At 39.7% G+C, this 25,686-nt stretch overlaps 1 protein-coding gene across 1 annotated transcript in view; it reads right to left on the bottom strand.

Moving 5' to 3' along the window:
- grm2a (glutamate receptor, metabotropic 2a) overlaps positions 1-25,686 on the bottom strand; it is a 38,527-nt gene that overhangs the window by 5,205 nt on the left and 7,636 nt on the right. The window contains exons 3-5 of the mRNA XM_034706789.1: positions 16,974-17,717; positions 3,273-4,110; positions 1,497-2,560 (exon numbers count right to left, since the gene is read on the bottom strand). Coding sequence (XP_034562680.1) covers positions 1,497-2,560; positions 3,273-4,110; positions 16,974-17,501 — 2,430 coding nt within the window. The 5' untranslated portion in view covers positions 17,502-17,717. The remainder of the gene's footprint in view (positions 1-1,496; positions 2,561-3,272; positions 4,111-16,973; positions 17,718-25,686) is intronic.

The following is a 25,686-nucleotide window of genomic DNA, read 5'->3' as shown; positions in this document are numbered from 1 at the left end:
GTCCGTCTGTTGACACTCTGGCAAAAACGTTTGTTTCTGATAGCATGGATGAACAACATAAAGGTTATTTTTTGTTATTACTTTTGATTTATTTTGGAACATGCATCTTCAGATTTGTGGTTAATGGCTGACCAATCACCAGCAAAGAAAAGAAGAAGAGGGGAGATTATCCAGGGTACGGCCTTTGGCAGTGTTGTAAAAATGGGTAAAGGAAAGGACCTTAATCAGGTGCTGTAGATATTTAATACTTTAGTTAAGATCTGAACAGAAAACGTTGATGTTTATGCTTTACTGTAAATAAAAATGTGAAGTTGAATGTGAGTTAAGCCCACAAGCAGGCTGATAATGCACACATTGCAGAGAAATCCATCCATCCATTATCCAAGATCGCCCACCTACTAAGTACCTACCTAGAGTTTGCATTTTTGAAAATGTCGATTTTTTTCCCCCCCCAGTGTTTTGTGTTTTCAAAACAGCGCTATGGAACAGATGGGTGACGTCACGGATACTACATACATTATTAATACAGTCTATGCTTATTACTCCTAATATTATTTTTATGTAAAGCACGTTTAGTTACTTTCTGTTCTTTTACTTTCAACTTATTTTTATTTTGTATTTTATTTTATTCTATTTTACTTTAATTTATTTTATTAATCTTATTCCACTTTATTTTATTTCTATTTCATTGTATCTTTTTTATTTTTATTTTAATTATTATTATATTTATCATGTTCTAAACCTTGAATATGGATTAATTTATTCTCTTTTATTACTTCTAATATTATTTTTATGTACAGCAATTTCAATTACGATCTTAATTTTGAGTTATTTTTATGTTGTATTCTATTTTATTTTACTTAACTTTATTTTATTTTTATTTTATCTTATTTTCATTCATTCATGTATTTATTTATTTATCATGTTCAATTAATCCTGCCATACAAAGGAGAAAGTGATGATCACTCCATTCTTCCTGTTATTTTGACATAACACTGATAGTCTGTTTGTCATTTGTTCTCGGACACCCCTTGATTTGGGGTTTTGCTGTGGTAAGATATTTGGCAGCCTGTTACACTTCTCCATGTCTTGAGCATTCATAATTTATAATCTACTCTCAGTTCATTACTAATTAATATTCAAAGGGAAGATAAGGCTTTGGAAGTTTTTGTCTTAGCAGGCACCTGACAATCTTAAGCTTTTAGATAATTAAGAGGAATTACAGCAGTGCAGTAAAAAAGATTACATATATTCCCAAGAGCCACAGGCAACACAGATTTAGCTGACTTCTGGATCAATGCTAGCAGACATTAGTTTGTGTGTTCATGCATATAAAATCCAAATTCAACCCCAGAAGAAGCTGTTATCTGCTAGGATATATTCTGCTCAGATAACAAACCTAGAGCAATCTGAACATATAATTTAAAAACCAATCATTACCAAAGCATGTACTGGAGTTTGGAAAGCAGCAGGGATAACCTTGTAGGTGAACTCACCCTGTAGTCACTGGCAGTAACGTAGAAAATAGGTTGGAAAGCCAGCCAGATGATGCAGGTGGTGTACATGGTGAACCCAATGAACTTTGCTTCATTGAAGTTCTCAGGGCATTTTCGGGTCTTGAAGGCGTAAACCGTGCAGAGGATAATGAGGATGCAGTTGTAGGTGAGGGACATGAGCATGCTGGAGTCCTTGCTGTTACACTTGAGGGTGACTATGTCTCTTTTCTCTGGGCTCACTTCCTTTCTCACTCCAGGGGCCTCTACCAGTAGCCAGACCACCACCACAACCAGCTGGCAGGAGATCAGAGCGCCACAGATGGCAACCTGGGAGGCCGGGCTGATGAATCGAGGCCGTTGGGCTCCATCTTTTACACCGCTGAAGATCCGAGCAATGCGATTGGTCTTGGTTAGGAGGGCGGAATAACACACAGCAAAAGAAGTGCCTAAGCCCAGTCGACGCAGCGTACAAACTGCGGTTGATGGCTTTGCTATGTAGATGAAGGTCATGCTATAACACATCAACACTCCAAGGAGAAGAATGTAGGAGAGTTCACGTCCACTGGCCTTCACCACAGGCGTTTCGTTGTGTTTAACAAAGAGACCAACGACGAAGAGCGTACACATGATCCCAAGACAGGAAATAGTGACGGGTCCAATGGCCCAGGCGTCTTCCCATCGGATGTACTCCTCAGGCAGATCATAACAACCTGTCAGATTAGCGAGGGGCCACAGTCCAAAGCTACAGTCAGCACAGGTAAATTCATCCTGCAGGTACTGGTAGGGCTGACAGGGGATACAGATCCAGCAGCACACGTCTCCAGGCTGCATACTCTTCACCTCGTTCTTTCTGCAGGGGTCACTACACTGTGAGGTTGGTGCCATCTGACCGGCCCAGGGGATCAGGCTGGTGTTCAGTGTGAGACTCTGAGCCCAGTAGCCAACCTTACGGTAGACATAGCGTCCATCTTCTTTGTGGTAGTGGAAGATGTTGTAACGGCCAAGGCTGTCCCCGAAGGCATCAAAACGGAGAACATTCTCTGTGTCTGGTGGACGAAAAGGCGCTGAAGGTAAAGAAAATTAAAAGAGAGTGTTATGAGAGATAAATTGTGTGAATCATCAAATAGAAATCAAAGAACTCTGAAATAAAGATGTTCAAAGAAGAGAAATAGAAAAACTAGACATCAAGTAAAAGTATTCCTTTTTATCTAGTGTTAAATTTCTGGATGGTAATATCCTAAGGGTAATTATTTGTTTTGAATAATAAAGAGCAGAAATCCCAGCTGTGAAAGCACACACTGGTCCACCCCCCATCGTGGAAATGTCAGCATTTCCATAAATCAAAGGATACTACAATACAGTGTGTAATGTTTTCGTGATTAGCACATGACGTGTTGAAAATGAAGAACCCTCTCTTTATTCTGACTGAAATCGCACTGCATGAAAATGTAGCCTCAAAGCATTCAGGTTAGTTTGTAGTTTCATCTTTGCAAATTGAATCATTACAGAGTGTATCTACTGCAGTGTATAAACATGTAGAATTACTCCAGCACTAATTCAACACTTTATATGAATTGGCATAATGAATCTAAATTGATATAACCCAGTTTGGCAGCAGCATGGAGTTTGTGCAGAGTGCACTTGGGGAAATTAAATGGGATTATATTCAGGCAGCATGAAGATGACGAGTAATGAGAAAAAAGTGGCTTTATTTCATCATAAAAACTCATGTCTGGGTTACAACACTAAAATATGGGTTCTTTTGATTTTACTCACCATCAGATTTGATCTTGAGTATGTAGTCCCTGTAAAACTTCCTGCCGTTGCCAGGTTTAAGAGCCTCACACACCTTGGTGGAGTTGGGGCATAAGGCCTGCCTCATGTTATGTAAAGCATTAGCCATTGCATAGACAGCATTTACTACAAACATGATCTTGGATTCTGGCTGAAACGGTACCTCACGGAGTGAGTGCTTTCCACAGCCCAGATCGTGGAGGCTGCACTGGAACTGGTTCTCCCAAAACTCCCTGAACCAGGGATTCCTGGTGTTGTTGTACGGGTGCAGAGAAGTAAAGTAGTCATTAAACTGGGGGATCGGATAGGAGGCCAGTTCAATAGTGAACGCCCCATCCGCCACAGCTTCACTGCCTCTCACTACACTCTCCTGTGCCCCCCACCCATCACTGGCCACCCATGTGAAGGTCACATTCATGCGGTTAGCTGCCACCAGCAGCTCACGGGCATCTTCACTGCGCGTGAACAGGATGACCACCTTGGCATTGGACTTCTGCTGCAGGGAGCGAATCACATTCTCGTAGCTCCAGCGGCTCATTGAGCGGCTGACCTTGGCTGAAGTGGCAATGCAAATCTGACGGGCACGAGCCTCCTGCTGGAAGGCATCGATACCAGTTTCCCCGTAGTCTCCTTCTGATGCCACTGTCGATACATATGTCCAGTTGAAGTAGCGCAGGATCTCTGCCATGGCCTTTGCTTGATAGAAGTCAGGGGGCACAGTGCGTGCAAAGTAGTCATAGCGGGTCTTGTCGCTGAGCTTGGCACTAGTGGAAGCATAGCTGATCTGAGGGATCTGGAAGAGTCGCAGCAGGTTGGCCACCTGGAATAAGTGAAAGAGACCACAATCATTATTTTTGTTACTTTGGCCAGTCATCAAGCATTATGAATAAGCCTTCATTCACATTCTATGAGCTTATAGTAACATTCTATTACTATGCAGTTTTGGCAACCTGATCATTAAGTCATTACACTTCATACAGAGAGCATACACTTGTTAATTGTGTGAAATGCTTCAAACAAAATAAATTACTACAACTGTCTACACAACATGGTTATTCTCCTGCGAATGCAATTAGTCTCACCCCATTCAGTCTCATTTCTCCCCTGCTGGGGCTTTTACAATTCCACTCTCCAGCTGACTGACTGATGAAATCCTGGATTCAGTAATTGTGGGAATTCCTATCCACCTCATTATCTCTAATTGGCAATGCTTTAATTGATGTTGTCCAAAAACTCTATGCAGTACATGTGAGTGCCCACAGTTGTTTGTCCAAATGGATAGCGTAGTCTATACTACAAAAATGCAATACATTTCAGAATGTTTTCTCTCTGCTTTAGAGAGAACAGAGAAGTAGACATAGAGAGACAGATTGGGGGTTGAGGGCAGGGATTTGGAAGAGAAAGGGAGTCAGAGTATCAAAGAATCTTGAAACTTTGCGTTTCCTGTGTAATAGGTTTTGTCAGTGTTGTGACACTGCGTGCAGTGTGCAGAAGCAGCTACTGACTAGCTGATGCTTCAGGCACTTCTGTGGAAGCCTAAGGGGAGCGAGTCCGATCTGTCAAAAGGATGCCAACCTAAATCTGGTTGAGTCTAATGCTGGCACTCACACCGGCACACTCGTGGCACAACATCTTGAATGCCAATGAGTCATTCCTGAAGACGACAGAAAGTAAAATCACTTTCAAATGCATCCACTGTTTGAATGCTCATCCATATATTGTTGAGTATAATAAGCACAGTATGACAAGAATTAGGTATTAAAATATTCTCTACTTTACCCTCAGAATTATCATGCTGTATCATTTATGGATTATATATGAAATTAGTCAACTGTTACTGTAATCTGTTTGATAAGATTACAATTGTATAAAACATTATTGTGATTATTGCATATTTATGTATAACTCCTAGCCTTGATAAAATCAAAATCAATGCATTATTTAAAAAATACCTCCCCATACAGTTCATATGAATAAATAAATGAGCTAAATACAAGAAAAACAGGCTGTAAATATAAATATTTTAAAATTGGCCTCTAACATCGGGCCTCATTGGGCAATCCTGGGCTTTTGGAGCCTGACTCAAGCATACACTTGAAGAACTGTAGTTTATTGCACTTTCATATTAGCTTTTTCTTTTTTTACAATACTGTAGTTTGCCACTTGCTTTCAGCACAGATTCAGCAGCACTGGCAATGAGACTTGTCAAGTCAAGTAGGATATACAGATATTTATAAGCTTGAACTGAAAAGAACAGACAGTTCACTGAGACATTACAATAAATCTAGAGTGATGTGCATCAATAGATTTTAATTGCTGGATAGTTGTTATTTTGCAAGATCAGAGGCATAAATACGAAATAACTATGAGTCAATGGCAGTCACTTTCAGAACATTGGATTTATTGGAACTAATGAGGAAATACTTCACAGAAAATTTTAATGAAACAGCACAATCAAGAGCAACTCGACTTGATTTATTATCACCACACTGACATTTCAGTAGTCAGGGAATAACAGATTCACCGGTTCCAAATGAGAGCTATTTCTGACTTGTCTCCTGTGTAGCATCTGAAGTAACAAAATGAACATCTAGATTGTTGAAACGCATGAGTGAGCATTTCATATCAGCTCAAAGGTTGGTTTCCCCTGAGATGTTCTGGTCAGCTGGAGAAATCCCTGATTATGCAGACAGGCTAATAATCACATTTCTACTTAGAATCGTCTCCCTCCTTAAACTGCCTTGACAGCCTTTCTCAACATGTGGTGAAACAGCTGGCAGCCTCACGCTTGCTCTCTTTGAAAGTAATCAGAGTAAGATTTAAAGCGGCAAGTGACACATAAACACTATCTGATTAATCATTTTCACTGGATTCTTTTTATAAGCTGCAGAAGCAAGGCCCACTTTGAAAAATCCTCATGAGGATCCTCTCCTAGAAATGCGTATACTTTTTTTTACCATAACAAAAGATCTGAAATATGTTTTATGATGAGTTTTCTAATGAGTTCAGTTCACTTCCTGAATTTAGTTTTGTGAACCTTGTGTGAACCCACACAGTCTTCGACCCTTACATGTCAAACACACAATGCGAAAGCAGCCAACAACTCCAGGCTTTCTTTCCAATATGGTGAGGAAGTACTCCCCATACAGATCACTTACTGACTGCAGACACTTTTGTGGAAAAATGGGTAAAATTTTTATTGACTGAAAATGCTCCTTTTCCAGCCCTATATCTATGATTTTTCCTGACGCGAGTGCACAGAAATAAGAGATTCCCTTTCCACAGGGCTCAGCTATTACTCACCATGTGGGTGTGAACAAATATTAATACGGCAATTTAATATATATGGTTATCCTGACTTGTGTGACACACTTATTGATACACCAGCCCCAAATACGGTTATTTTAAAGGTGACATATTATGCTCTTTTTCATCAAAATATGTTGGTCTAAGAGGTCCCCAAAACATGTCTTTAAAGTTTATTGCTCAAAAAAACACTTTGAAATCAGATTTTGGCATGCCTGTAAACCCCTCTTTTTCAGCCCTGCTCAGAACAGGCTGTTTTCTGTTTCTGTGCCTTTAAATGAGAATGAGCTCTCTGACCATGCCCCCTCAGGAAGTGGATGTGGCCTCGGCTCTCCAGCACGTTGATCTAATGTTTACATGTTGGCTGAATATACACGGCTGCTCAAAGACCCGCATTACTTCAACCCTCTGAATTTGATCCAGAATCTGATCCTGATGGAGAGGCGCCTGCAGCAGGACCTTTCTGAACGACTGGTCACAGATTTTGTGTCTCTTGTTGTTTTATTTATCAGTACGTCGACGTGTGTCTTGGTACACAGCTACGAACATGTAGCTATGTGGCTATGCTAACTAGTGCTAGCACTTTTCCATGAAAAATAAAAATCATCCACTAGATCTTCAAATCTGCAGACGTGGGGAGTAAAACCAATATTTGTGTTTATTAAGACAGCCTACAACTAGCATGCCTCCCTCCTAAGCTCCTTGTTAGCACACATGTGTGCAGGTAATGAAAAACGGAGGAGGGGTTGAGTTGTATTTTATACAGTCTATGGGCTGAACAAGCTCCGAGCTCTGACTCGTTTTATAGACTCGATGACGTTATGACGTATGAAAAACACTGAAAACTGAAATGGCTCGTTTCAGCAGGGGCAGAATGGATTTTTTTCATTTTCGGGGAGTTTGTAGACACGCCAGGGAAACATATTTCAGGTAGAGAACCATTAAAAAGTCGATTTTGCATGATATGTCACCTTTAATCTCTTATAATAATTATTTCAATTTCCCTGCAAATTTGACTCACCAAGTCACTACTTCAAGACTTCTCGGATTGAGACATAAATGGGGATCATTAATTGGCTGAAGAAGAGATGACACTTTCATTGTAGAAGTAAAAGACAGGAGGTCAATGCCACACAGCAGTGCAAAGAAATTGAGAGATGCACTAGCTACTTTCAAAACCAAAAGGACGAAAGAGAGACAACTCTGTTCAAGCTCTTTATGTTAGGACAAGAGAATAAGAAAGGAATCTAGTCTGCAGAGAGAGCTGCACTCACCTGCAATGAGTCCTACATGAGGGTTACGACCTATTTGTATGTAGTATCCATGACGTCACCCATTTGTTTCTGAAGCCCCCCCACAGTGTGTGCCGATTGAGAAATAAGCTATCCAGACTTATCTAGAAATATGTACATTTTACACTAATTATATGATTTTTTTGTAGTTCTTTAAACATTATTTTTAGACTAAAGCATGCATATGGTTTAATCTCTGTGAAACCAAAGTTCAGTGAACAAATACGTCAATCATGCACTGTGCCTTTACGGACATTTTGGATTCCTCAGTCAATCAGATAACATGATGTATTATGATATCATTGTCATGCAATACATTTTTTTCTTGCAGAAACACTGTATTGAGATATTATTGTGTTCTGAGCCATTTATCAGCTATCTTTATGTATCTCATTGCATCTTTTCATATGGTATGGTATGTTATAGTATCTTATCATATTGATCATTGCGTAGTTGAATCGCCAAGCAATTCCCACCCTTAATGTGATATCCCTCAAAAAAATATTGATCTCTGAGGCTCATTAAACAAGTGTGCAAACTGTACATAAATGAAAGCTAACATGGAGGAGTGTTGGCTTGAAGGCAAACTACTTATCGTTACATATTGTAATCCCCAAATACTTTCATATCAATAAGTCAAAAATAACTTGTCTTTTTGATGGATGTGAACCTGAAGGACAAACCTGCAGGTAATTGATCTTGAGAACATGCACTGACATATGAATAGATCTGTAGGTATAGATAATCTATGGCCTCAAACATGCTTGAGGATTTGTTTGATAAATGCTGACTGAACAGTATGTGGTTTTAAAACAAGGTAATTAATACATCAAATTGCTGTGATATACATTTTATGGTCACTCTAGCATGCACGGACACAATCTGGTTCAGGCTGAGAAGGCCCCTGCAGGGAGGTTCTGATGGGATTTATATTCATACTGCACTTGAATCTTCAGCGGAGGGTCTAATATCTGTGAAACATTTTCTTTGTTGGATCTTTGTGTGTACACCGAAACATTATTCACACAATATTTTACATCTCATTGGGTGACATATTTTCCCACATAGGTACAAGTATAGAAAATAATGATAGGTTGTTTATCCATTTTCCTGAGATTGGGCCATGCCTGTGGTGGTAAATGAGTAATTTCCCTGCAGGGTATTGAAAGGAGCACTATGCCAGTTTAGTAATCCACTTACATGTGGCTTAAGGTTGTTATACAGAACAGTGCCAAACATGTCACCCGTACAATGGGCTTAGTGGAAATGGTTGTATAGATGTTCATATGGCTAAGCCAAGACCCTTCTACCTGCCAAAGCCTGTGAGTGACATTTTGTCAGTCTAGAGAGCATAACATGAGGCAGATACAGTATGCAGCATTATGGACATGCAGGTTTAATGACCACAGCAAATACTACATTATTCAGCTTGATTGCTTATGGCTGCAAGGGATGAAAATGATTATTTTGCCACAGTTGAGCGTTGCACTTTTACTCAAGGGCCTCATACTTACAAGTAAGATCTGCATGGAGATTCTTACTTCAGAATCTCATCTGAAAGGAGCTCAAAGGAGCAGAGAAGTCCTGGAGCTTGTGATACTAGAGAACAAGAAGAGCGGACAAGAAAACCTTGAGGTGAAGGTGGCACCACACCAGAGAGGCAGAGCCCCCGAAACTGTGCAATGCACTTGAGGCTGCCTTGTATGGCAAGTTAATATCAATCATTGCTGTCCAGCAAATTGTGCTTGTGAGGTTTGGTGTCTTCCTGCCTTCTTGAAGGTTTCAAGGAGGTTTAGGAATTTGTATCTTGATTTGCATACATATTAAGTGAGTGCACAGAGCACAAGTCCCACACACACAAAGACCTGCATGTGTGTGTTTTGTGCCTTCTTTGTACAAAAATGCTGAATAGGTAAGACCCTCTGTTTAAGATATACACGTGTTGTTTCTGGCATGGATTTAAATCTTATCAGAACCTTCTGCACCTGCATCTTTATTAAATGTGTGATCACATAGATTTCAAGACACAGCCTATATTGGTTGAGTTATGTTTTAACTAGAGCACAACTGATATATCTCACTGCTGATATTATTCAGATTCAGATTCAGATTCAGACAACGTTACTGATCCCAAGAAGGGCAATTCATTTATAGCTTAACATACAACAACCATACAACATTTAACATCTACAACACATCCATCATATATACATGCTACAAGTCACAAGTCAAGCACCGGGTCTGTACATGGGACTAGAGGGTCTGTGGAGGACAGCAATAAGTTAATGTAATAAATAAATAACAGTAAGATACAACAACGATTAAAAGACGATATAATCTCTTGTCGTACGAATGTTATTTAAAATGACTAAAAAGACTGCCATCTGAGTTTAAAAGCCTGATAGCAGACAGGATAAAATATTTGGAATACCGATTAGTTCTTCTCACGGGTGCAGAAAAACAGCGAGCTGAAGGCATCAGTACAAACTCGGTACGAAGGACATGTAATGGCTGGCCGATAATGTTTTTCGCTTTCTTCAGCACCTGGTTCTCCCAGAGGGAACACAAGTCTCTCTGTTTAATTCCTGTCATCTTGGAGCAAACTTTTACAATGCTCCGCAGGCTGTTCTTCTCTTTGATAGGTAAGCCCTCGAACCAGCAGATAAAAGAAAAGGTTAAAAGGCTTTCAATAAAAGAACAATAAAAGTTACTTAGAATCCTCTTACTGACATTAAAAGAGTTCAGCTTCCTCAGGAGGTAAATCCTTTGCTAGCATCTTTTGACATCGAAACTTCAATTTGGAATCAAACACAGTTCCCAGATATTTGTACGACTCGACAGTCTGCACATCTTCCCCATGAATGACACTAACTTTGTGTACAAAGGCCCATATTGCCCTATTACGTATGGGTATTGGTGGGTTTGTTGTTGGATATGCACCTACATTTATCTGTTTGGAAACATATTAAAGTGAAAACAATTCTTATTAATGTAAAAGTTAAATTTCCAAGAAAGTCTTCTGAGCACATATTGCGTCGAAATTGGTGCAAGTTGTACCAGACTTATTTATTCATTTAATACTTGTTTTCCACATAATATATTTGTGATGTTTAGTATTTTATCATACATACATTTATAAAGAAATTCTGAAACTCATAGACTTCTAAAATCTTCCATCCTGTATGAAATGTGACTTTAATGTAAAGCCAATCAGGTTTTTACTCTTCTGTGTGGCTTAGCTGTACTCATATATGCCTGAGGTTCTAGCCCCGCAATATAACTTACAGTGTCTCACACTCAGCTGGAGGGATCATCCTGCATCAGACAGCACCTTATTTAATTAAGAGAATTAAGAAGTGGCCCAGAGTGGCTTTGCACAGCAGGTTGTGTTTCTGAGCCGATTACTGTGAAAGTGGTTTCCTCCCAAGCAAAACGAGCATACAGTACCTGGTCGCTGCATTTGACACAGATACACCGAGAAACAGGATCGTTATTTCCAGCGTTCGTATTTTGTTTCCAAAGAGATACCCCAAAGGCCCCAGCCAACACCACGAGCAAGAATAAGTCACACTGCCCATGTGAAATGTCAAATACACTCGTATGACACACAGTAAAAGCTACATAAACATGAAAACAATGTGGATAAAAGTTGACAGTTTTCTAAATCTCAAGAAAATTACCAGGGCAGTGTTTTATTTTATAGAAGCATGCAGCTTACCTTACATGTATAGTTGATTAAAAATTCAACAGAATCACAGTTTCTTTGTTTAAAGTGTGCTTCAAAGATGCAGCACAGCTACAGCACATTTCAAACACTGCGCTTATTTTGATTTGATAACACACTGTTGAACACAGGATGGTTAAAAAAAGAGGAAGGAATGAAAAGAAAGTGAGAAGGGACGCAGATATAGGCCGATAGTCAAGTAACACACATGGACTGACAGAGTGTCCTGGTCCAGGAAATATCAGGTCTACTTTGTAGAGATGTCATGATTTTTTTCTACATGAAAAGCCCATCTGCTTGTCCCATAGGAGTGTCTCAGTGTGCCTCTACAGCAATAACACTGTATTCCCAGATCAGTAGTCCTTAGCTCCACTCAATATCACACTTATATGGCCACTGCAGGGCTCTGAAACACAAACACATACACAAGAACGGGCCATGCACATTGACATACAGCGCACGCATGGTGTATAGTCAGGGAATGCACCAGATCATTACTGGTTTATTTCTTATGATTTAGTTGCTTGGCAACAGCTTTAACAGGGTGTGAATATGAACTGTGAGATACCTAGAGGAAGGTTGTTTTTTGACCAGGTTCTGCCCCCTCATCCTGCAAGATAATATGAATCTTCTTTATGTTGCAGTAGTCTTTCAAGGTCCCCTGAGCCATGCAACCATTCAGACTGCAGCACATGTTAAGATTTGATATGCACCTCCATTCATTTAAAATGCCAGTAACTCAGCTACTCCCTTCTTGACTTGGTACATGATCATTCCTTTTCCAGCACATCTAGCAGGGAACTCCTGAAGTTCTTAATCGGCTAAAATCTCACATTACAAGCCAATTTTGGATCCAGCTAATATTACGCCATCTTGTGACTGCTTCCTTAAACTTGGTAAGTAATTGGGTGTGTGCAGTGGACATGATATGTATTTCAACTTGCACAAATAGAGGATTCTGCCAAGCCACTGAATAATCCAATCACATGTGAATTATTTACGGTTTTTGAAGCACATTCTTTACTTTTACTCATGAATAATACATTTTCACTGCATGGCTTTACTGATACGTTTCATCATTATTGTTCTCGCTGGCATGAATTCTGTCATGTGTGTATCCATGTTTAAACCCTTTGTATGACTCATGTGTGCACCACAGATTGGCACAGTCTACCATGCAGATGAAGGAAATTCTATAAATAGGGTTGTTTCTGGATGATGAAAAAAGGACTCAGAGCTTGCTGAAAGCTCATAAATGTACCTTATTATGCTGCTCACACAGTTTAGTCTGTAGATGTCAACCTGAGTTTCGGTATAAGGATCTATATCCTTAAATTCCAGCTTGTATCCTGGAGTCTCCGGTCTCAGAAAAATGACCACATCTCAGACAGAGTGCTAAAATGTTTGAGCTAACTCACTAGTGTAATCATCACACACTTCAACTTGCCTTCACATACCCTGAAACAAGGCACATTTCTACCTCAAGACAGCCATTTTTGTGAAACATCAAGGTAGGTAACTTTTCATTGTTTGCAGATGGATTCGGGAATGTTCCTCTGTCTGTATTTCATGCCTGAGAATAGTTCGGTGAGCGTTTGAGTATTTGACATTCCAGAGGTGTTGTTTTTCTAATGCGCCCTGTTGATTCTGATGTCTTTTCCTCTGGGATGCTCTCTTACCAAGTGAGTCATATTTAGCGGCAGAGGCTGCTGTCGGGGTAACAAAAGTGAGATTCCCTTCCATGTATTAATCAGGAGCCAGCCCTTAGGCTAGATGTTCCCGAGCTGTAATTGTGGTGTAAAATACATCTCTGATTAACCCACACCTTTAGGACTCTGAGGAGAAGGCCATTGTTCCCTCCATTAAGATGCATGATTAAGACGACTGCAGCTCATACAGAATGCTTCTGCTCGAGTCCTAACAAGGACCAAAAAAGTAGACCACATCACTCCAGTTCTTAGATCCCTACACTGGCTTCCTGTCTGTCAGAGAACAGACTTCAAAATCCTGCTGATGGTTTATAAAGCACTGAATGGTTTAGGCCCAAAATACATTGCTGATCTGCTGCTACTTTATGAACCATCTCGACCTCTGAGGTCATCAGGTACTGGTCTGCTTTCAGTCCCGAGAGTCAGAATGAAACATGGTGAAGCAGCGTTTAGTCATTATGCACCACATATCTGGAACAAACTCCCTGAAAGCTGCAGGTCCGCTCCCACTCTCACCTCTTTTAAATCAAAGATTAAGACGTTCTTATTGGCCACTGCCTTTCTATCTTAGCTTATTTTAACTCATTTTAAATGCAATTTTTATTTTTATTTTTTATATATTTCTATTTTTCCTTTTCTTTTCTGTTTTATTATATTTGTCATTTTAATCGCATTCTTTAATGCTTGTCTGAATGTTACCAACTCTTTTAATGTTTTAATGTAAAGAACATGGAGTTGCCCTCTTGTATGAAATGCACTATACAAATAAACTTGCCTTGCCTTGCCTTGCAATATACAGAAAAAAAATCCATGTACCATACGCTGGCTGATACTGTTATGGAGATTATTTAAGATTCACGCACATCTGCTTGTAGTATCTGACAATCTTCTTAAGTGTAGCTTGACATGCATCTTGTCAGTGCTTCAGCTTTTTCAACATGAATGAAGACACTGAATTTACCTGTCATCACAAGGTTATCACACACCTTGCATTGATAACCTGCTGTTCAGATAAACCACAGGGCAAGATGTGAAAGACTTTCACCACATAAATATTTCCACACAGTTAGACTCATTCAGTGTCCAGATGGCATCACAAACTTTCCTGTGACTGCTTAAGACACTTTCAATTGTGAAATGCTGCATTGCCATAAGATGCCATGTGATTCACTGTATTTACTTCACCCCCCGCGATCATATCCTCCTGTCACTGTCTCAGTATATCTGTGAAACATGATCTTGAGTTCGATCCCTCCACATCCTCTTTGTGCGGGAACGTCTCTGCCAAGACACCAGACAGCCCGGCAGCAAACCACAGATGGGGGAAGGCAGGACCTAGCCTGCCCGAGAACGTCACAGAACTTCGCCTCCACACTTTTACTCAATCTGTGCCCATGTAACGCCAGCACAGCCAGGCCAGCAGCCAGATCTGCCCCCGTCTCTCTGATTGTCACACCACAACACCAGCAGCACAGCAACACACTCCTTCATTGTGACAGATTTAGACAGCACTCTGCGTTCTCACCACCTGTCAGTTCACCATGTTCCTCCACGTCGCCATGGTGATAAGGATCTTGAGACTAATATTGTTAGTTGTCCTGTAACGGCCTTCCCTTTGAGGTGAACAACATGTCCCTCTTTGCCGCCTGTGGTCTACACAGAAGGGCAGACAGGGTAACCTTTCCTGCAGCTGGGCTGGTTCACTCAAAGGTCTGACTGGCTGTAGATTATGCACAAACCAGGCAGCATCAAGGGACAGAAACATTGTATGGCGATGGTATCAGCAGAAAACGGAACTACCATACAACCTCAGGCCCCTTATTCATACCTGTGTGATATCGTTTGTCTTAAAAACACCTGTGTAGACACATTTAGCACAGGAAATCTGCTGAACACCAGGTAGATTCAATAAGTGACAAGGAAAGTCAGTCTAACAAGTTAAAGAGGACATAACTATCTGATTTAAACTAATTTAGAACTATTGCAAGTTATGAAAAAAGACGCTGCAAGCAAATGGTCCAATCTAAAAACTGTGACCGTAGTTGGCTGCCACGGTTAGATGCTCACAAACCAGCCAGGAGAAAGAGCAAGCGCTTGCACACCTTATAACTGCAATACAATATAGAGGTTTAGTCACGGTGAGAATGAGAACGGCATCCTGTGGTGCTCTTCCACTGATGGGGGAGATTCAGTGAGCAGCTAGGGCAGACCTCAGACCTCAGGCTTGTAATAGTACATCCATAAATTACGGCAAGACAAGGGCACTCTCTGAGGAGCCCCAGATTCAGGGTTCCACTAGAATTACAGCTCGTTTATCAAACTACTTTATTTCCAAACTGTCCTTTCACCAGGAGTCCTAATATAGGACTCATTTCCCAGGAGCTCTTTCTTTACCTGCGTAATGCATCACTGTACTGTACTGTATTTTTTGCCATTTTTGTTATGTCAGCAAGGAGACCAAGCATTTATACAGGAAACAAAGATGTTTGAGGAGCTGTAGTACGACGGGGAGATATTAAGCCTAACATACTTTTAACAGAAGTACTCACTCATCGGGATGAAGACAATGTTGTATTTCATGGTCAAGACATTGCTGTTATGTTCAGGACACAGAATTAAGTACACACTTGAGAAATCATTTGTGTGACAGCAGATGAACACTGAAGCAGCCGCTCATTTTGATTAATTTATTGTTTGGCTGTTGTCCTGAAGTACCCACTGGGGAAAGCCGTTCACACCACACTGGCACTGGCAGGGTGTTCTCAACTATCAATGGTTTATCAGTGATCCTAAACCAATTATTTTCTCTGGATGGGCAGCAGAAGTGTGTTCCTGTCTTCAAACAAGAATCTATCTGCAACATGAGACATGCGGGTCTGGAGTGAGGCGAACCGTGCTCTTCACCCCGAGGCAGCAGACACGCTCCTCCAGCTGACTGAGTCGGTATGATGAAATGAAGTTAATGCTTAGAGGCATGTATATTTGTGGATATTTGCTAAATCTAATTTCACGTTACACCCTGTCACTTTTCAACAATGACTTGAAATTACACCAACATGGCAGGCATATTACAGCTAAGATACAGAGACACAATTAGTTGAGTTTTCGTCCTATCAGCTAGAGTGAGTTGAAAGGAGCACGGCTGCTGCTGTTGAGAGAAATCATGCCGTCACTAGTCATCCTGTCAGCCCGTCCTGAGCACAACATCTGTAGCACGTCTGCCTGTAACAGGATGGCTGCTGAAGTGTGAATTACCAGGAAAGAGGAGGAGATGGTCTAAATTAGATCAGCCAAGCAGAAGGGGGTATAGGTAAACAGATCTTCCTTGCGGAACCGATACTCATTAAGTCCCTGTGTTAACATCTCACGGGGGGTAATTGCACATGGTACTTAGGTTTAAATGGATGTTTAGATGACCATCAATCACATTCTTGTTCTGGCTTGTACTCCTTCTTCTCTCTGTTTGGCCCTCGGACTCCGTGTAGCTGCTGATGGTTGAACACACTTTCTATAATTGCACTGTCTTATGAAATTAATGTAGCAGTTCACCAACATATTTTTTCAATGTCATATAAAAATGATGATCTTCAGCAGCAAACTGAAAAGGAAGGGGTTTTTATGTTTTGGATGGTGTGTTGTGATTAGCTCCTACCTGAATGGAGACATCACTGTAGGAGCCACCGATGACCCCAGAAATGGCCAGAGGGACGTCATCATGAATGGCGTAGGAGCCATCAGGGCACGTGTACTCGCTGTCATCCACTTTGGTTAGCGAGGCCCTGACAAACTCCAGAGACTGCTCCAGAGCGTAGGTGTCCTTAGAGCAAGTGTCCAATATATGAGCCCCAAGTCTGATCCCAGGCAGGATGTGCTCATCCCTGTTGATTTCATCCAGCGCCAGCAGCATGGCCTCCAGTCTCTGGATCCCTCTCTGAGCATTGATCTTCCCACAGTCCTCTGCCCCCTCGCCCTTCTGGTGCACAGGGAACAGGCCGCCAATCATCAAATCTCCATCCAGTGTGATCTCCCTCTTGGAGTCAGTGTTATAACCCACCACAGGCAGACCCTGGGGAGCCTGGGCAAAGAGAGACACACATATGCACAGCAGGCTGAGGTGGGACAGCCAGAGGGGTCGGGGCACAGGGCGCACCCTCAACACAGGGGACCTCCCCAATGACATATCCCCGGGCAGAGCGAGGTCAGCGTCCCCGCCTTTGTTTTCTGGTCAGCGTCTGCTCTGCTTTTGATGACGGCGGTTCTGAAGAAAAGTACAGTGAGGTGCAGCAGCACCAGCTCTCAAAGCACCAGTGTTTTTATTCTGACAGAGGCCATTTACAGCACCAGTGCCATCCTCCTCCTCCCCCTTCTCTTCTTCAGGGTTTTGGTAGATTTCAGCCTGCAGATCAAACAGAGAGAAATTCAGTCAAAGCCTTTGAGCTGGAGTACAATAGGCCCTTTGTTTCACTTAGATTGTGACTGCCAGGGACTGACTTGTCCTATTAAGATATTAAACATCTAAACAAGTGTGTAAATATCAAATTCCTCTGATGCTTATTGATGACTGAAATGATGTGCAGAAAAGAAAAACAAAGACAATTTACTTGTAGAGGCAAACACAGGTGCTAATTTTTTTACATCAAAATATATATAAAATCGATCAATTTCTATTGATTGGTGCCAAATCATAACAACGGTTATCTCAGGACACTTCAATAAAGACAAGGAGTAGACTGTAATCTTTGTTATATTAGTTACAGATACCTAAATGAATCCACATAATATAAAAAAAATCCTTTAAACAGGCAGATCTGTCAAGCAGAGCCTGACTAAATGGTGAACAGCCATCTGCCTCGACAAGCATAAGTATTAAAGTAGTAGTTCACAATCAGAGAAGAGTTCACCAAGGTCAGTTTTCAACCAGAACAGGGTCGTCCCCTCATTGTGAGAGGCTCTCTGTAGAGTGTTTGTTTTGTGTTTCAAAAGCCTTTTCTCCTCCCCTCCTGTTTCATTGTCCGTCAACCTTAAGATATTTCCCTTCTGAGGCATATGATTGTACATCTCTTTCGTAATCTCATGTGCACATGCTCCTGTACACCGCAGAGATAACAAATTGTGTCCCGGAGGAATTTAATGTCAAATCACATCGACTTCTCACACAGTTAACAAAAAAAATGCAAAGCGAGCACAAGTGAAACATGATCCACATGCAAATAAAAAGAAAAGTATTGAAGTATTCATTTTGCTTCCAACATATTGGATTAGTGTAACTTCATCTAGAGCTATGTAAACTTATTCATTTGTTCCTCCGTCTTTGATTTGATACATTATTTATTTTCGTTAAAAAACAAGATGCAACTTCAAGAGAACACACACCTATCTCATGTGCAGCTAAAACACATGTTGGTGAAAGACAGTTTCATTTCTGTTGGGGAAATGCTGCAAAGTGAAGTCTGAGTTATAGAGCCTTTTCTTATTCTGTCCTTATTTTCATTTGTATAAACCGCAATACACAATCCATGCAGCATCAGGTTTAGATGACATACTAAAACGATTCTTTGGTGCTATGAGCAAAAACAAATATATGCAACATCTGGGTCACCGTGTTAATCCAAAACAGAATTGACTGGATATTGTGAGCACTAAATCTATTCTGCAGTGCAAGCAATTTGTTAGATGTAGTGTATTCCCTAAAATGTCATTCAATATTTCTTTGAGTTGGATTACTTTAAGTCCAAATAAACCCAAATCGACCTGCTGCTTTTATTTGGAATTGTCTAAAAAGGTAAAATTATAGGTCAGTATACCAAATATTAAAAGGTCCCTCCAGATACTAAAGTAGGTGCTTTAAGTTTTTTTTTATGCCCATATAAACTCACAGTTTTTATTAATGTTCTCATTCCTGGTATAAAACCATCTGAGAGCCCATTGTCTAGAACAGTAAATATATACTTCAGTATGACAAATGAATAAGCCTTTAAAAGACAATCAAATCTGTCATTAATCCAGCGTCAGAGCTGACTCATGTCAGGAGTTAAAGCTGAAGCAGGTCATGTATGGATTACCAACAGAAGAGAATATTGTTCAGACTCGGTGTCGGTTCCCTCGAATCCCAGGGGCTTAATTAAGCAGAGTGTGAATGTGGGAGAAGTTTATCTGAGTGAATTATTGAGCCAGAATTATCTGCCTCATATCCACTGTCTCAACAAGTCAGGAAGGCTGACATGCAGTAATTAACTGTAGCTTGAGGTTATTAAAATCCATATGTCTCTGTTTGGGTTAAACAATACTGTCTCACCTCTTAAAACAACACAGAGTTCTCAACAGGAGTCGCACTGTAGACTATATTCTGTGGGGTATTCTCTGTATTTTCTCGTGTCTTCCTCCCCTCTCTCTCTCTTTCTCCCTGTTGTTACCATGGAAACTTGCCAGTAGATGAGAGAGGTGAGGAGGAAGTGGAAGACAGACCAGGACAAGTGGGCCAGTCAGACCATGCATGCTTCATGGTCAGACTGGTCCTGTGGGAGATCTGGGAAGCTTGCATTGAGAGCTGACCAAACTGATCTGACTCTGGTCAGAGCTTTACATATTCTGCCTTCGAAACACATCTCAAACAGAACAATAACTACACCAGTCTAACTCCAAATTGGCTGAGATTTAATGTCTTATCTATTATCCATTTGTATTCCTTCTTGTCCATCATTTTTTTAATAAAAGATGTATTTCCCCAGAGAAGTTTCTGTTGCAAACACTGTTGCCTTTCAATAAGAGATAAGATGTAACATGTTGCATTACACTTGATGAACCATCAGTGGAACTTAAAAGCTTCTTTTCCAAACAAAATAAGCATGAGGATGTCCTACGTACATTTGTTCCCTTGACAGCATGTCAACAAGTGAAAGTACCCTGCAACAGCTTGTGCATATGGGCCAAGCCACAATGACTTTCCTCACATATGAAAGAATCCAAGCCAAGCTGAGGAACCCAGTTGTGTATAACAAGAGCGTTCAAATGTTTGGGGAGTTATTTCTGAATGTGTGCAGCTTTTAATACATTGCTACGCACGTCACAAATGCCTAAATGGCAAAATAAACTTCAAGTCTGGCCTTTAAGCGCTCTTAATGTGTTTATTTCAATAGAATTACACAGTGTAAAAATGTGGGCAATCAGAGTGGTAAAGCACTTAGGTACACAGCCTCAAGAGAGAGTGGTGACAAAAGGATTTCTGGCTGACACATTGTCAGTCTCCTCCCCTATCACGCATTCCCAAAGGACACCTTCATCTCATCTATGGACTCCAGTTCTCTCTGTCTTTGCTCGGTAAACTACAATATCCAATCCATTATGAGAGCACACACATTATCTTTGGGAAACTGTTTTTAAAATGTTTGGTTACTGCAAAGACAAAGCAGAAAAGGTCAGTACATGGTACAGTTTTAAAGAGCATTACATGCTGTTTTAAAACTGTGATTTTAGACAATTAAATAGGAGGTTCAACAGTTATCACTAGTTTGACATTTAAAGGAAAATGCTGTTCTAATTTTGCTTTTTCCAAGAGTTACATTGAAAGATTGAAATTACCTCATGAAAGCTTAGCGAACTCAACTTTCTCTAGGAAGCTACAGGTTGCTTCAATTAAGAAACTAATTCAGTCTTTTTATGTATTGTGAGACAATCTGGTAGAAATCCATACTCAAAACATTTGTTTTAAATCAAGAGAAAGTGCTTGTTTTATGTTTTATGTTAAAAATGTGAACATAAACATTTTTAAATGCACTTTGAGACTGTTACATAGACATTCATACTCAAAAAACTGAAAATCTATGAAACAATTGCTTGCTTTCTGTTTTTGCTGAGAGTTACATTTAAAGATTGATATTTCTGGAGTTAGCTAACAGGAAGCTAGTTTGCTGGCTTAGCCTAACCTACCTCTGTCTAAAGCTATCAAAGTTTGCTTCCCAGCATTCACATTTAATTGCATTTATTCAGAGCATTCATTTCGACTGTTGTTTAATTATTAAAATGGAAGTGAAAGTTAAATGGTGAACAAGTCACATTTTCTGTTAGTACTCAAAGACCTGCTCTCTGCCCTAAAATAGTACATTTTGCCCCACAGGAGAAACACACTATACTTTTGTCATTTTGCTGATCAAACAATCAAAATTAATGTTTGATGTTTGGTATGTTTATTGATTTTTCTTTTCCTTTCAAAAAAAAATAACACAGGGACAACTCCCTTAAAACAAACAAACAGGGCAAACAAAAATAAAGCAAAACAAAACACTCAGCTCACAAATCCAGCAAAAAATTGACATTTGAGAGGAGACCTGGATACGACATCATCCTACAAACATATGTACATATTTAGTCCTACACAAACACCCTAACAAGACAGAAGAAACGTTCACTCAGACATAGAATATAAAGGGCTCCCAAGTGTTATGAAATACATCGTCTTTAGAATGCAACACACAAGTTAAGTAGTCAAGAGAGACATATTCAAGGATTAACTTATGCCACTGTGTTTTATGAGGGACTTTGTCTGTTATCCAGTTCAAGAGTATGCACTTCCTTGCACAAAATGTTAAAATATTACAAAGATTTTTTTATATTTGTTAGTAATATTTCAATTTTGTGTTCCAAGGAGCATACATAATGGATTGTTTTCTAGATTAGTGGCTAAGATATTATTCATTTCTTGACCTATGAGGTGCCAGAATCTTTGTATTGTCCAAATGTTTGATGTTTGAGTAAGAGCTCGTTGGAAAGTTTGTCACATTTGGACAGAGGCCTCTTGTTTTCAGGGTTTATGCTAAGCTAAGCTAACCAAAAGCTTGCTCCCGCTTCTGTTTTGTCATTAGTGTGATGTTGTTACATTTTAAATCTGCAGAGTATTTTCTTAAAACAGTGAATGTTGTTGAAAGTGTTAGAAAGCAATAGAGTATGTCTCTGTTTCCTTCCCTCACACTAGACCATGATGATGCCATCTAATAACACAGTGTGTTTGTGTAAATCCCTGATGCTAGGATAAATATTTACACGTAAGATGTAATATTCCACTTGGGTTTCTATCTACAAGTTAACTTCAAAGACAGGCTCTGCCTCTCATTTTCCCTCTCTCCTCCTATGCAGCCATCTCTGTTTCACTCTTTACCAGATGGCCTTTTTAATTCAAGAGTGTAAAGCCAGCCAGCCTCTTACACACTCCACACCAGACTGTGTGAAGGAATGGGAGGAGTGGGTGGGGGCTGAAGGGAAAAAAAGAAGAAACAAGAAAATGGCAGATGCGAGAGGGCAGGAACAAAAAGCGGAGAGGATGGCAGCGTGGGCAGCAGTGAAAGAGGGATAACGGCAAGGTTTGAGAAAGCTGCTATCCAGTAAGATTTTTTTTTTATGACACTCATTTGCCCCAGGAGTGGAGTGCAGCATTAATATGGTAATATCCCCCCAGGCGATAGCATGTGTTGAAGAGTGGAGGTCATCTACTGTATATGCAGCCCTGAGCCTGGCTGAGCAGGTTGGAGATCCCATGTGGAATGACTTGGAGGCTGGTTAAGAGGAAGCTCAGGTAATGGGAGTCAGGCTTCCCTAAAATCACATTTCCAGCTGACAAAGAGAGTGGTCCTGGGTGGGAGGAGGACTGAAAATGATCTGCTAATGTGAAAGAAGACTCAAGAATTTGAGCACAACATACATGCATGTACACACAAATATTACTGGACATAAACAATGTATGAAGCTTAATGACCTGAAACACCTGTGAAACAACTGTGACATGTGAAACTCTGCAATAGTTTTTTGTCTACCTTTTTACCTTTTTAGTCTTGCTTTTAAATGAGTTTTATTTTTATTCTTAATAGTTTTATTTATTTATGTATTTATTATCTATTTCAAATTTGAGTCACATTTATTCTACTTTATTGATTTATGTACTTATTTATTTATTTAAGTATAGCATCTTATGTTATTTTAATGGTTTCATATTTTAGTGTTTTATTATCTTAGAAATGTATTTTATTTTGGTGATTTCAATTTCCTGTGTTGATTTTTAACATCTTATTTTACCTCCAGTGTCTCCTCATTAAGATATCATGAGAGAGTTTCCTCAGTTCGTTCAGCAACTTCTCTTTTATTTTTCATTTATTTATTTATCTATTTATTTTCTATTGTTTTTATTATTATTGTTGCATATATTGTGTTCTTAACCTTAGGATTGTGGGGTCGGTTTGTGGACGGGGCTAGGGGTTGGATCTTTTTCTTAATTTATTCTATTTTTAGTTGTTTTTATGTACAGCACTTTGTGTTACAATGTCATTGTATGAAAAGCGCTTTATAAATAGAGTCTGATTGTTTGATTGTTTGATTGTTTGATTGTTTGATTGATTGATTGATTGATTGATTGATTGATTGATTGATTGATTGATTGATTGATCGTTCCATTAAAAAAATATTTGAAACTTAATTGTTTTTATCAACATAAATATCCAACCAACCCATGGCCCTTTTCCGCTATCATCCCTTACTTTATTCCCAGTGTCCAACTCTAACCACTGTCCTATCACACCATTGCAGAAGGTGACATATTTCTTTTTTTTTACCATGGATATGTGCTTCATTTTGTTTTGACTTGATTGCACAAACACCATTGTGTTTTTGTAAATATTCATTAGAGCATCATATTGTACTAATTTAATCCTCTGCTAGAATTAGTCCCCAGCAAATGAAAAGGCCATTCTTCTATTGAAGGGGTGTTTGCTTAAAACTGAAACAACAAGCAGCTATCTAATGAACTTTTAAAAATTCTATGTAATCATGGCTTTTTAGAAAATAATATAATTAGTTAGAATGAAAAGGCTTAGAGCTGAGAATCACTGACAGTGAATAGAATAATTCAAATTCTGGAAGTGTTTTTATTATCTTCTCTGCATGCTTTTGTGACAATAGTTACCCAGAACTCCTTTCTCTTCTCAAAGTCATCTAATCATTGATTTCAACGCAACTCATAGACAGCAGTGATCTAGTTTCTCCAATGTGGCAAATCCTTCATTTCACTGTCGCCTTGTTTGTCATTTTACATTCACAGTCCAATCAGCTCTTGAAAATCCTCCGCCGACAGCTTAGAGGTTGTATCCTCTTGGTATTGGATCCATTTTCACCTGTTATAAAATCATTAAAGGCTTTTCTCACTTCATCCCTGTGGAATTAGTCATAATGACTCATTCAGATGGTTGCAAACATTGTAACTTAAAGCTGTAGTGCTCCAGCTTGTTTAATTGGTCGTATGATCTAACGTAATTGTAACATTTAATCATGTTGGAAACAAGTTTTACAGAGTATTTTATATGGATACTGTCTGGAAAGCACTCAGAATAAACTGAAATGTAATTAACGTTGCAAAGGGAGTGAATCAATAATGTACCAGCTAAAGATGTGAAACAATGAAATGTCTTTCAAATACACAACTGCTAACCTTTTCTGATAAGGTCATTGATACAATTAGCAATTAGAAAGTGAGGTGAAGCTTTCACTCCATGTTTGAGTAGCAGCCACAGCAATTAAAAAGGCCATGGATCAATGCAGAGACACTCAGCATCTCTGTGAGTAAGAGTATTCTGTTCACATTCACCTCAGTCAGTACGTGTAAAAACCTACCTCATATTCCTTCCTGATTATCATACAACCCACCTCATTCTCTGCATGCTTTTATGCTTCTCTTTTACAAACACCAATCACATCGTTCAAGCTGACTGTACCACACCTCCCCCTCATCCATCTCTTCCTCTTCCTCTCTCTCTCTCTGTCTCTCTCTCTCGCTCGCTCCACCTGCATGAGGGGAATCCCTTGCATGTATTCACCGGTCCCTTCTCCTCCCAGGAGCCCCATTCTGACTGGCTCATCAAACATTGATCCTCCGTCTTTGTCTCTCAGAGATCATTACTGCCAGGCCTGTGATTGGCTAAAACATTGTGATGGATGTATGGTGCTTTTGTTTCAGAGCTTTTATTGTAGCTTTGCATTATTCATCTTCACACCATCACACTGCAAAAAGAAAAAAAAAGGAGCCTGATACACCTCCATTTTTTTTAAAACCATTAGTGTTTCTCTTTGACTGACAACTGATATTAGTGAGGAAATTAAAGTTACGTTATCTTGGATGTGGTGAGATGAGAGCTTGCATTACGTTTTTTCATGTTTTTAAATTGCATCCTTTTTTATTGGAAAAAAAAACACAATATCCTGGGCCAGAACGGATTGATTTAAAAAAGATGCTCCGATTTTTCCTAAAGTGGTTTTTGCCTCTGCAGAACGACGGTTACACTGCAATCAGACAAGTTGTGCTTTATTTGGGAAAATTGCAAGATGACACT

Source organism: Notolabrus celidotus, chromosome 1, assembly GCF_009762535.1.
Source record: "Notolabrus celidotus isolate fNotCel1 chromosome 1, fNotCel1.pri, whole genome shotgun sequence".
NCBI lineage: Eukaryota > Metazoa > Chordata > Actinopteri > Labriformes > Labridae > Notolabrus > Notolabrus celidotus.
This window is presented reverse-complemented; position numbering and strand designations above follow the sequence as displayed.